Source organism: Archocentrus centrarchus, chromosome 13 (genome assembly GCF_007364275.1).
Source record: "Archocentrus centrarchus isolate MPI-CPG fArcCen1 chromosome 13, fArcCen1, whole genome shotgun sequence".
Classification (NCBI taxonomy): domain Eukaryota; kingdom Metazoa; phylum Chordata; class Actinopteri; order Cichliformes; family Cichlidae; genus Archocentrus; species Archocentrus centrarchus.
This window is the reverse complement of record NC_044358.1, coordinates 29,493,671-29,507,717: the sequence shown is the minus strand read 5'-3', so window position 1 is coordinate 29,507,717 and position 14,047 is coordinate 29,493,671. Positions and strand designations below refer to the sequence as shown.

The following is a 14,047-nucleotide window of genomic DNA, read 5'->3' as shown; positions in this document are numbered from 1 at the left end:
AAATATGCTAATTCTTGTGTGTTCACATTCAAGGCCTTAAGTGTTAAGCGCAAAGGTTGGTGGAACATCCTAATGCAGACCGGTTAGACTGCCGTGCCTCGATGATATTTCCTGCTGGTAGTTGAGCTGTGATACAAATTGTTGCAAAGTTTATACTAAACTTTTTAGCCATCAGTTTGAATAACAGCCATGTTAGGTTGGCGCCAACTCAGGGTACTAATTAAGTAAACCTAAGTATTACCCAGCAGCCTCCATTATGCTGGGTGAGTTCACAGCTGTGAAAACACGGGGGTGTTCTTAAAACACCCCTCATCAAAAATAATTGATCAGTCCTGCAAGGCTATTGATGTAGTCCTGTCTTCTTGTCAAAGTAGCACCAGACCAGAGACAGTTGGCTCTGATGAGAGCATATTGAGCAAATAATCGACCAGCTGACCCTCACAATACAGCCTGTGTAGTAGTTCTCTGTAGCACATAGCAGGTGATGCATCAGCTGCATTCTCGCTACAGGAAAAGCTCTGTTTGGTGTAGGTAAGGGTGCTGGATGAGTAGAGCTTTCAGGGGGTGTGTTGCAGAGTGACCTCTCACTAGCTGTTGTTATTATCTGCTCTTTTCTCACACTGGCACAAATTGCCGCAGTTGGATATGACACGGACATTTTTCAAGCGAGTTGGCTGGTTAAATACAGCGTAATTTGTTGTGTAAGACATTTACTTTATCACATGTTGCGTCATAGGGTAAGGCTTAGAAAAGTTGTGTGAAAACACATATTTATAATAATATGTGTAAATACTGGATGTTTAGCAAAGCTTTCTAGTTCATATGCTTAAAATTTACTCAAACTGAACCCATCTCCCTCTCTTCTTATTTTTCTTTGTTTCTCAACCCTCTCTCTCTTACGCTTTCTCTCCCCCGTGCATGCACGCGCACGCGCACGCGCACACACACACACACACACACACACACACACACACACACACCACCACACACACACATATCCTCCTGTCTGGGTACTCTGTTTGCCACTCTGATCACAAAAACAGGATGCGCGTGCATGTGGGTGTGTGTGTGCGTGTGTGTTTGTGTGTGTGTATACACTAAAAGGAACAGTTCCACCTCACCAAGACCACAGAGGGAGGGCAGAGGAGTTGCTATGGCAACATGCTGTTCAGGTAGTTGTCAGGTGATGACAGCAGAGAAAGGAGGATGGAGGGATGGATCCTGTAGAAAATGACTAGAAGGAAGCTAGAGAGAGGGAGAATGTGGGTAAAAAAAAAGAAAAAGGAAAAAGAGCTGAGGAAAAAAAAAAAAAAGTTGGAAGGACTGAAGACATCCTCCTAATAGGCCAAGACACTTAGGGAAGCTTTCACACATCAGTCAGTGTCCTTCTCACCATTCAGTCATTGCTCTTACTCTGATAACAGGTCTGTCACTGTGGACCGATCCAGGAGGCTTTAAGTTGTGTGCTGGCATTAAAAAAAGGTTTGGAGCAAGGACATGAAGGTGGTTGATGTCTTGTCTAATAGTGAAGCAACCAGTCCTTCTGCTCTATGTTTTGGCTTGCTTTTGAAGACACTCACACCTATAAATAAAGGGTAAGCTCACATTTGTCTGCATTGGCTCACAGGTGTACTGAAATGCTGGCAGTTACCTCAGGTTCATAATGAATGTGTGAAGTTCTTTACCTAAGAGAGGTGGGGGCATTTAGAATCCCACCTGGTGGTAAAACATTTCTCTCTGTTGCTTTTCTGTGTAAGTGGCCTCAATGTGAAATGGGTTTAAAAGCCAGCCACAGAAAATGTAATACTGTAACAAAAGACGTGTAGTTGTAACAAGAATGAAAGAAGATCTCCGAAGAGAGGTTCAAACCCAGCCTGTCTTCACTGTGCGGGACAGCTGACTAATCATCGTGAAGTGGGTGTGAATGTTTGTTTGTCTTGGAAAGTTCTAGAGATGAGACCCAGAGCGTCTAATTAGGGAATCTGGGAAGTTTAGAGATTAGTGAGATTTCTTTAAGGCCTCAAGCACACAGGCCTACTGACCAGTCAACAACTACCTGGTAACCACTTATTGCTAGGGTGAAATTAATATTACCTGTAAAGTCTGATGGAAGTTTCTGTGAAATCAACTGCTAAAGGACACCTAGACATTGATCAGTGACCTCCTGGTAGTCCATCCATCCATTCTCCTCCGCTTATCCTGGTCAGGGTCGTAGGGGGGGCTGGAACCACCTAAGGAAAAGTCTGTATTCCACACCCAGTTGGTGAGCTGTTTCTGGAGATTGCTGCCAGTCACTAGTGTAAAATTTGTTGCAAAGAGGTATACACCACCGAAGAGCTCCTTGCAGTTGCTTTGGTTGTTAGCAGACTGCCATGGTTCCCCATAGTTTGCATGGAAGATATCCTGGCTTACCTGCAAACACTTGGAAACTACTTGCCAAGCAGTAGTGAAACTGAAAAGTGTAACGCTGACTGGAAATAGAAACCGTTCGCCTTAAAAGTAAAAGTTATGCCTTTTGAGATGTGTTTGTTGATAAACCAGATAAACCTCAGCCACTGCCATTGGTGAATATCATCCTATTTGCAGATAGGCTGTTGGCAGTCAACAAGGGTTATATCTAATATATAATAGCTGTGCAAACAGATGCTTAGAGAGTTTACAAAAAGCTAAAAGTAGACTTTCTGTATTAATATCACCACTCAGTGCACTTCATTTAAAATACTACAAAACATGTGCTTAGTTCACTCCAGTTGAGACATTTTAGAGATAATGCACTTTTTCCCCCTTTCATAAAAAAAAAAAAAAAAGAGTGCCTCTCCCCTTCTTTAGGAGGTTTTAGATGGTGGATGCCAGGGGTCACTAGGCCATAGTTTTCCCCCAGGACACAAGCGTGTGTCAGCTGGAGGGAAACAAATATCTGGTCCAGGGACCTAGAGAAAGAGCTGTTCTTTGATAGCTTCAGTTACCATCTGGGAAAGGTAAAAAAAAAAGAGCAAGATCAGAGAGAGTGATAGAAGGCAATTCAATAAAGTATATTATAATAGGAGAGGCAAAAGTGAAAGACAGCTCAATAGCTTGATATTAGAAAGTGGAGTGTGGAGAAAGGATGAGAATATGTGTTAATGTGATTGCATTTAGGGGTATGGGGGGAACAAATTTAGATTTAAAAATAGGCCTCTGAGAATCATAATGTAAGAGATGTAGGGCCAAGTATGAGAGAGGGGAGTGGTGATGATTTGGAGAACAAGGAGGAGATTTGTAAACAGGAATGATATCAGATTTACATGCAGATCTGGAAGTGTGATAAAAAAGATAAAGGAAAGAATGTAGCTTTGAGGAGCAGAGCATTTGTCTTGAAACTCCATCTGTCCTCGTTGGGTTTTAGTAGTTGTTCTGATGTGTTAACAGCTCTTTTATTAAGACTACCCATGCCTACATATGTGTACACAGGGACACAAGGGCAGAGTGTCTGTGAGTCATTGCTATGACACAGTGACCCAGTCTGGAGGATGTAGGTTACCCTTTCTTGCAGCCCTTGGGTTTCTGCTCATACGCTCTGGAACTGACTGGGGATTCACTGACATAATGCCATTCTATTGTTTTGTTACTGACACCCAAAATAAACTGTGAAATATCTACTGTATAAAACTTCTGTCTTCATCATATGTTCCTTTGTCTTGCATAATTATAGCAGTAAACACATTTTCTGTCAAGTTATATATTTGAATGTGTTTTATGCCCCATGAATTCCAAGCATAAGACACTATTTTTCTCATCTGAATTACTGTAATTTAGACAGGGTGCAAATGAGCTGACTCAAAGTAGTTCACATTTATTTTATTCAAACAGAAGTCTGCATATTTCCGATAACATCAAAAAGCATCTTCTCCTGGGCTTTGGAAGGGATTCATAAATCAGAAAATAGGCGCTAGCTGGCCCTTAATTATTCCCAGCACCTCATTTTGTACTCTTGTACTTTCAGGCTCTGCAGAAATTAGCGAGTCAGTACCTAAAGAGAGACTGGCCTGGAATCAACCCCGATGACCAGAGAACAGACTATAGGTAGGTTTGTGTGTGTGCATGTGACACAGAAAAATATTACATAAGGTTAGGAGGTAATATCTGTTTTTGGTTACTGCTTTTCTCTTCTTGCGTCATCTACAAATTGCTTTGATATTCAGTTGCAGTGCTTAGATGAAAGCTGAATTTATGCCCCGTTGGATTTGTTCAGTATTCTAGAAAAAAAATGACATGGTCTACAGAACAGTTATGAGTTTATTTTTTTACTTAACAGAGGCACTGAAATAGAAAACTTCAAGTTGGATCCAACTTAGTGTGGCAAACAGAAATAATACATCCCGACACAAATCTTCTACCCTTGTGGGTCCCTGCTCATACAATTTTTAAAGCCCACAGTGGCAACCCCACAGTGGCCAATATCCTGGCAAAATTATTTAATTAAATATTGCAGCTGCATAAACCTTGCAGAATTTGTGTGCCTTTTCTCTTGAACTAGGAATGTGTATGCAGTGTGGAGGTCCTACTTAGAAGGTACAGTCCAGGTGAGCCAGTCCAGGCTCAATGTATGCGACAATTACAAGAGTCAAATATCAGAGCCTGCTAAGACTGTTAGACTGTACAAGGAGCAGCAGCTTAAAAAGGTGAGTTGGTCATATTTTCCTGAAGCAGTATTTGTTCTCTGCTGCATCTTTCCATGTACTCACACAGCGTTAACTTGATTCATGTCAGTATGCTTGTTCTTCAAACACTTGCCTGTTTTCTTTTTCCCTTTTCACAGACCATAGATCAGTTGAGTGGTATTCAAGCAGAACTGCAGGAGTCAGTGAAGGAGTTGGCCAAAGCTAAGAAAAAATACTACGACTGTGAGCAGGTTGCCCATGCTATAAGAGAGAAGGCCGACATAGAAGCTAAGTAAGTCTGCCACAACACTGTGCATCTTTGTGTGTGTATAGTTGCCAAATTAAAAGAAAAACTGTGAAAACACTCTTTAGTAAGGGGATCTAGTGTGGAGGGCACATTTACCTGACATGAGTTGGGTCCACTTGCAAATCAATACAAAGTTATTCTAATTTATTGTTTTTATATATGATGAATATGAAAGTGATTGAATTCATATCATGATGTGACCTTAACAGTCACCAGATCTGTGTGAAATTGGTTGTGAAGAGGATGCTCCTCCTTGTGATTGCTAGAAGCAAACGGAGGCAATTCATCTTCACAGTAAAAGTTGTGCCTGACTGCTGCGACCAACACGCTCCAACCAACTATTACTTTGATGCCAAACATTCTCCGTTTGTAGTTTATGCAGCACTTTTCACAGTTTCACTAGCACTTTGCAGACAGGTTCACCACGTCTGTGCAAACTACAGGGGACCACAGCAATCTGCTTGCAACTAAAGCAGTTGCAAGGTTTTCGGTGTGGCACCTTATACCACTTTGCAACCAATTTCATGCTAGTTACTGGCACTAATCTCCAGCAACCAATTGCCCACCAGTCAGGGAATATGCATTCTTTTCTTAGCAACCGCTGGTTGCCAGTGACTGGTGTGTAGGCCTGTGTGACTGATGCCCAAGAGAGTGTTTTGCACAACAACATCATCAAAACACCAAATGGGCGAATATGTTTTAAGAGGAATCTTCCTCAAAAGCCTTGTATCGATATCAAGTCACATTCAACGTCTTCTGGTGGTACAGCCTGTCTCAAAACCTTACTTAGAAATTTTATCTTGGATATTTCTTTAATTTGCCACCCTTCCATGTAAATATAAAACAGCTATTTCTAAACAGATGGTCCCCATTGTAGGGAAGAATACAATCAGGAGACTGAAGCTGGTTAACCTCGTGAAGAGAATGTGTGTGGGTCTGTTTGTGTTTTTGTTTGACAGCGAGACATAAAGAAAGGGAAAAACATTGTCATTGAGGATGAAAGAACCAATCAATCACAAATATACACAGGTGTTTAAGAGACAGTCAGGCAAAGAAAAAAAAAAGATGAAAATACACCAAAACAACACAAGTGAAACAGTAAAGAATAGTTTGGTTAACATTGCTGTTTTTAGTTTTGATCAGTCAACTAACCACATCCGAATTATATATTTACATTTATTACTTTTTGAAAAATGTATTACTTTGTTAACACTGATTAAAAACTTTTCTTTTTTCCTGCGACATCAGTGTCTGTCCTTTTCTTTATTAACTTGCAAGCTTAAGATGCTTTCTCACTGAACAGCCAACTGAGTCGTAATGTTTCTGCTTTAAGAATTCAACACTTAAAGCTTTTCAGTCTCACAATTAGTTCCAGAGTTTGATCTGGTGCTGATGAGCGTTGTTTTTCTCCCATCGCTAGGTAGCAGTAGCTATGGTGACATTTTCACTTCATTGAATTCTCAGCCCTTGGTTTGCGCTCACATCGATTGGACAATCTACTCTTTTCTGTTCTCTATCGCTCAGTAGAAAGTCACAGCCACAGAAATAACTCTATCGCCTGTGTGCCATTATGGGAGAGTGTGTGTGCGTGTGTGTATTTCAGGGGATAAAAATGGTGAGGCAAAAGGCACACACAGGAAGAAATTGGTGTGAATATTATTTTTAACAGCACTCGGGGTGTAAAGCAGGGTAGCTTAAGTAGAAACGTTTTACAGGTTCTCTCGCATACAGGGAAAATTACGCACTAAAGCATTTGCATCTGCAGGCATTAGATTTAAGTGAAATAAACACTTTTTTTTTTTTTATGTTTTTATGCTCATACACACAGATACACATGCTGGGAGGAGACAGGCTCTCTCTGTCACTGATAGAAATGAGTGTCTGGATCAGGTTCACATTTATCACTGTCAAGTCTCACTCTGCTCAGACCAGGGTCCATTTATAAAGGCTGGCCTGAATTAGAGAGTGGGGATGCTGTAGAAATCCTTGGATTCTTCACTTCTGTATTCTTTTACTTGTTATTAATATGCGTTGAGATAAATGTGAATATATCAGCTGTCAAAAAAACCAAAAACATGTAAGCTCACATAGCTATATGAATTTGCGTAAATAGAATGAGATACTTATGCATTATTCATTGACATGACCTTTATTCTTTCTGTTTTGTTTTTCAGGTCTAAACTGGGTCTTTTTCAGTCAAGAATTAGTTTACAGAAAGCAAGTGTAAAGGTAAGAGCCATAAACACGACACCAGCTTCTTTAGGCAGGGCTTTTTTCAACAATAAACTATCACTGAAAAACAGAAAAAGCTGTTTCACTCTGTTTCCTTTAATACTATATGCATTTTTGTTGGTCTGTTTGTTGAAGTTGAAAGCAAAGAGAAGTGACTGTAACTCAAAGGCGACACAGGCCAGGAATGACTACTTGCTAACGCTAGCTGCTGCCAATGCTCACCATGATCGCTACTACCACACAGATCTGCTGCACTGCATACAGGTAAATACAGAAAGGTGAAAGAAAGGAAATGAATGAGGTAAGTGGTGTGAAAGGGAATCCACATTAAACTGATAAAAACATAAAGCAGAAGACTTTAGATTTTAATGCTGTAGCAATATTTTGTTTTACTAGAACAAGTACTGACTTAAGAGTCTCACTTAGACAATATCCGGAGGGATTTTTTTTTTTTTTTATAGGAATGAGAAAGCATTTTCTGGTTTCAGAATTCAAATTGCGGAGCTTTGAATTAAAGCTCCGTTTTGGGTAAAATGTGTTCCTTTCATGAGTGCACAAAGTCAGGCTCCCATTCACTATGAGTGAAATAGCTGGTAGGGAAATATCATACACGAAAAAGCGCTGATTTCACAGTTTTGAGTCTTCAAAGGAAGTCATAGAGTTGTGTGGATTTACGATTTGAAAGGGGCTTATGTGAAGAAAAGTGAGCCATGCTGATGTCAACTTTAACCAAATGATCGGTGAGCAGAAAATGATCATTTTCAGCATGTTGAATAATCTTTAAGAAAAGAGTTTGCCTTTTATTTTAAGCTGCAAAGGTGGCTGAATACAAAAGATGACCTATGCATCAGTCAAGCATAAAAAGGCACCTCACTCAAGGGATGAACCAGTGTTGTGTCTACACATAACAGAGAATCAATTTTAAAATGTATCTTTAGACACTTAGTTACTAGTTACTGTTCCCATTTCTTTTGTTTAATCTATGAAAAAAATAGTATATTTTTCCACCAAAAAACTGATTCCCAAAGAGCTATTAGCCAAAAACTTGGCATATCTCACCATGATGTGCAGTGTGTCCTTAAAGAATTTGAGGAAACTGGACAAGTGGTGAATAAAAGAAGAATTGGCAGGCCTAAATAACTATCTACAGCAGAACAGTATCTGAAAGTCATGCCTTTATGAAATAGGCCAGGGGTCAGCAACCCGCGGCTCCAGAGCCGCATGCGGCTCATCCAGGCTTAATCTGCGGCTCTGTGCGGCTTGCGGAAGTAAATTATAAGTATCCAATTTTGTTGTAGTTTTAAATTGGAACATTATTGTGATCTTGAAATATTAAAATAAAATTATTTTATGTATCTATTTATTTTCGTTTCTCAATATATGCGTCACTCGCGGTAGCCGCTACCGGCTTCTGCTGGTATTTGCAGCTCTCACTGTTTTGTTTTCCGTGGAAATCGGGTTCAAATGGCTCTTTCCAGATTACAGGTTGCCGACCCCCTGAAATAGGCAAACATACAGCAAAGCCCTGTCACTGGACCTGAGAGATGCATCTTCGTCCTTCAGTTGATCCATCTACTGTTCACTGAACTCTCATCAGAAATATTCTCCATAGCTATCAAGAAGCCATTCTTAAGGAAGGGAAATGGGGAGAAAAGGCTGAAGTATGCTGGACTGAAAATCAGTGGCAACAGGTCTGATGGAAATTTAAAAATTTTTGGTCCAATTGTACAGGTGAGGGTAGAGGTACAGCAGTGAATGTCTACAGCCATCTGTAAAGCATGGTGGAGGCTCTGTCATGGTCTGGGTTTGGCAGTGGTGGTGAGGATCGTATCAAAACTGACAGAATTATTAATGCAGAAAAGTACCATCAGATTTTGATCCACCATGCAGTGCCATCTGGAAAGCATCTAATTGGCAGTAGCTTCAGTTTTCAGCATGACTATGATCTGAAACACACTGCCAATGCAGTAAATCATACCTGCATATTTTCACGGTACTGTAAGTCCTAGCTTATGTTACTTTTTAATCGTCATCAGCCTTAAGTGTCACTGTTTATAACAGTTCTGTTATAGACGCATGCCAAAGTAGCTGACTTTACATATGCAGCTTTATTGTCTGACCATAAATTAAATGCTGCATATTTATAATTGCTATACTGTTGAATAAAAATTAAAGTGAAGTATATTTGTTCTTAGTTCTGTTTCTTGCTTTTTGAATTGTTGTTTTTTTTCCTCTTCCCATATCTCGGTCTCCTTTCTGTTTCTTCTCCCTCACTCTCACATACTCTGCCTTAGGCGTGCATGAGCATCTATACTATGAGGCCATTCTGAATAATAAATCTTTAGCTCCTTGTGACAGAAGGACAGGACTGCAGGGAAATGTGCACATACACAAACATGCAAATGAAAACACACACGGAGAATGAGGGACATTGCTAGAGGGAAGCAAGCTGTCTGTCCTCTCGCTCCTTCCTTTTGCAGATTTATTTGTTGTGTATACCTGAAAAAAAAAAGTGCGTAACAGCACTCATGATTGCATGTGTCAAGAAAGGTGTAAAAATTTTGTGGCTTTCTGCTGAGATCTTTTCAGTGAATGGTGTATGCTTTTGTGGCTTTTTGTCTCTATGTTCGACAGCAGTCGTGGTTATGCCATTAAATATTTGAGTTAAATGTTTGAGTGGAGTGAGTTACAGTGGTAAAAATCCTTCAGCTTCCTTTCTTTGTGGCTCGATCAAGCTAGGCTATCTGAGAAAAGAAGATGATGAAGTGTGGAATAGATGACTGAAGGATAATAGAATGGTTTTCTGGGGATGATAGATGAGGAGACTTGAAATTGATAGCCTTGTTTAGATCGAATCTTCCCTTCATAAATACAGACTGTAACTGAGAATTGTAGTAAGGCTGCAGTAATAACTTAAGTCTTATAGGTGAGCGCTGCTGTCCTTGTCAATGCGACAGCTGTAGTGAAAGGGCAGAGGAAGAAATGACTGCTCAACATCTCCCTCTGCTGTTGGCAGTAAGTGCTGTTATTAATGTCCATCTTTAAAGTTGCCAGCTAGATGCACACACAAACACACACCCTTACACTTGCACCTCTGCTGCCCCGTCCTCTGCGCTGCACTTATTGTTCCATCTGATGCAGTGAAACACACACACACACACACACAAACACAGACCGACTGGCCATGGTATAGGGACAGACGGGGCTTTTTCTGGAAGCTGACTCACTTCATTTCAACACTACCGTAAATGGATGAAAAAAGGAGGGGAGGAATGAAGAAAGGGGAGGAGGAAATGACCAGAATGATGAGGGAACATTTAGAGAGAAGTCAGCCAGCAACCCACCCTTAATGACATAATGTCCTTGTCAATATCCCATTGTTTTGAGTCTGTGTTTTGTGTGTGAATGCCGTGGGTTGAGGGTTTTATGTTTGTTTTAATGTGTTTGTCTATGTAAGAAGGAGACAGATGTAGGTGTTAGTTGGAGGCTGCAAACTTGGCCTAAAAGATCCGCTGGTTAGAGTAATGCGTGCAGGTTTCTGAGGGCATGAGCGTCGGCGAAGCACTTTGGCCGGAGGAATGTATGCGTGTCTGAGCATTTGATCACTGATGTGTGTGTGTGTGTGTCTGCCGTCTCTGTGTTTTGTTGAATTGGAATCTGAACCCCTTCACCTTCCTCTGCAGCTGTGAGAACACCATCCAAAGAACACACACACACACACATACACACACACACACACAGAGTTGTGCCCCATAAACACTTTCTTTTTCAGTTTGTCTCTTTTTGCTCTCACCCACTAATACCTTTTATACCTTTTCAAATCTCTCTTTCCTCTCCTCCTCCCCTCCATTGGCCTCGCTCTCTGTCTGGCAGTGTTGCTTACAGCTTGGCAGCACTATCCCGGCTGCCCATAGAAAGGCTGTTCATTTGGACTGCATACTTCATTAAAATGTCTTTATATTGGTGCATCAGAAACTCTAATGTTAACAGCTGTCAAATGAAAACATTTGCATGGTTTTAGTCCTTCCACTGACTTTTGTGCCCTTCCTCTCGCCTCTTATTAGTTTTCCTCACATCTTTCTCTTTACTTTTTATTTCTTCGTCTCTTCCTTTCTTAGTTTAGTGTAATTCATGAAATCCCTTTTAACAGCATGTGGAAACATGCCATACTCCATTTGAGCTAGAATTTAGAGTACGTCATGGGTTGCAGCAATGCCAGGCAAGTGGTGAGGTGTGTTTGTTTGTAATAAAAGTACTATGAATTTCCTAGAATTATGCAATTACAGAAAAATCATTAACAGAGGAAATTGTCTCACCCAACAAATGCAACAAAAGTAACATAAGAGCAACGGAGCTGTCAATCAGTTATAGTGAAGTCACTGGACTACAGTATGGTCCTCAAATATTATTTTTTAAACATATTCTGACCTGATGGCAGGTTTGTGTAGTTTCAGTAATAACCTGTATAAAAAGTTTTCTCAGTGACACAACAATAGTAGTAATGTTTGTAGTTTCACTGGACATCTTATCTGTGTATTAGGAGATTATATAACAAATCAAACTACAGTTATTACTAAGCACAAGATTTAATTAGTGCTTACAACAAACTAGTAATGCTTTATAACCTCTTGCACTTCTACTTTTATTCACATTCTCTTCTTTTTGTCTGTTTCTTGGCATAGCTTCCTGGTTCCCTTGTCTTCTCTACTTTATTATTAAGGATTGTGGAATCACATTGAATTAATCCGTGCTTCAGGATAACCCCTGGTCTTTCTCTCTCTCTCCGTCTGTCCTCTAGGCCTTGGATGGCAGAATCTATGAGCATGTTAAAGACTACCTGGTGGCACTCTGTCGCACTGAGCTAGAGGCCTCACAAGCTACACACAACACCTACCAGTTTCTTTTGGACAAATCCACCAGGGTGAGTCAGACAATACAAAAATATGCTGTGACCCTGTAACCCGGCTAACAGTGCTTAATTCTGAAATGTTCAGGGCAACTTTTCCATTCCATCTGTTATTATATTATAATAAAAGTGTATGGACACTTAATTGTTTTTGTGTGCATTTCTGTTGTTTTGTTTGTTTTATTTGGGTGGCTCTGTAGTGGCTCTATAGTGTAGTGGTTTACACAATTGCTTAAAAGCAAAAGATACCCAGTTCAATCACAGGAGGAGACAGAAATCCCTTTGGGGGGGTGTCAGGAAGGGCATCTGGTGTCAAAATCGGCAAAATCAAACATGTCGAGCTACCTGCTGTGGTGACCCCTTTTGAATAAGGGAGCAGCTGGAAGTACATTTTCTGTGGCTCCAGAAAGCTTCTGTTCTACTTTAACTAGAATAGAAATTCAAAAGTAAAATAACTGATAAACAAGAAAGACTGTGACTGGCTTTCATCAAAGCAGCATTTGTGACAGGCAGATTGAAGTGGCTTGAAGACTTATCAATCTACTGTCATTGCACCTGGTCAGATTTTCAGGGTGATTGTGCTTATCTCACCTGGGACCTTTCACTCGTTATTTCAGAGCCCATGTTAGCAGGTTAGAGCAGAAGCCCATGCACTCATGTGTGGCCTCAGTGGCACCAAATTTGGCGTGTTTTAGCAACTACAGACAGTGGAAAGATCCATTGGTAGTCGTACTGACAGCATAGCATCAGCATTACATACTTAACACTTTATAGTTTTAATGTCTACAGTGTATCAGAATATATCACTGACATAAAAAAAAATCTTTAGCCTTGTATTATTATTATTTTGCCATTTTAGGAGTTGCATTTCTCAAATTTGAAGGCTATATGTTTACTGTGTTCTCATAGCAGATACCCAACGCGGTTCTAAGTTGACAGAATGGTGGGTGAAATGCAACACTACCATCACCACACAGATGCTAGCCACAGTAGTTCAACGAGCTAGCCACAACCCACAGCTAAAGGTTGGTGGCGGATCCCGGGCCTTTATGGGCAACCACACAGGAAACAATTCACTCACTGCACCTTCACTTTGTTGCTAATGTTTGGTTGCTAGCAGGTTCTTGTGTCCTGGGTAACCCTCTAATATATTTACTATCCTGTCTTACGCCAATCAACAGCATCTTTCGCTCTCATTTGTAGGGGCCTCAATCACTTGCCTTTTTGATTGATAAATGTGTACTTCAAGACCTGCACACTTTGCATTGTCAGGGGTTATTTTGCACATTGTCGCTTGAATCACTGAATGTCATTGACTTTCAGTGGTCTCTGGTCACCACATTGCTGCTAGCCACTTCCTGTGTGGACAGAATCTCACTGGTTTCAGGAATCAACCTAAGCTACACTTAAACTAGCTTTGGTTTGAATGTTATATCTTCAGTAAACTGACTTGACTCCTGACCCATATTGCTCTTCAACCTGAACATGAAAGCCACTAAAGTCAAAATATGAACCCCCAAACTTATGCATGAATATGAAATACTCACCCACTGTGGGCTTCAGATGTGGCAGTGAAAAAAAAGTCATCATTTGCTTCCTCGAGGGGTGCAGAGGCTGCGTCACACATGAAATACAACAGACTCCAGTACTGTTGGGTTTACGCAGCAGCAAACTGCAAACTTGTATACAAAATGTACTGGATTAAATATCTCCTCTCTTTCCATCAGATAATGCAAGAGTACAACCAGCAGTTGTTCATGCAAGAGAATCCAGTGTTTCACAAAGCGCACGACTTCCAGTTCCAGCCAAGTGAATGTGACACGGTGAGACTCACATAGCTACACACAGATTTCCTGCATTAATACTCATGTATCACTGTGTTGTTATGCTTCTGAGCACTTGGATTGTTTGTATATGAACCTGTTCACAGCAGGACTGTCACTCCATCTCTCTCTTCCTGAC

At 40.6% G+C, this 14,047-nt stretch overlaps 1 protein-coding gene across 1 annotated transcript in view; it reads left to right on the top strand.

The window, feature by feature from the left end:
• fchsd2 (FCH and double SH3 domains 2) overlaps positions 1 to 14,047 on the top strand; it is a 65,176-nt gene that overhangs the window by 27,143 nt on the left and 23,986 nt on the right. Inside the window, exons 5-11 of the mRNA XM_030745135.1 lie at positions 3,983 to 4,062; positions 4,517 to 4,661; positions 4,799 to 4,932; positions 7,122 to 7,176; positions 7,315 to 7,443; positions 11,978 to 12,100; positions 13,813 to 13,908. Coding sequence (XP_030600995.1) covers positions 3,983 to 4,062; positions 4,517 to 4,661; positions 4,799 to 4,932; positions 7,122 to 7,176; positions 7,315 to 7,443; positions 11,978 to 12,100; positions 13,813 to 13,908 — 762 coding nt within the window. The remainder of the gene's footprint in view (positions 1 to 3,982; positions 4,063 to 4,516; positions 4,662 to 4,798; positions 4,933 to 7,121; positions 7,177 to 7,314; positions 7,444 to 11,977; positions 12,101 to 13,812; positions 13,909 to 14,047) is intronic.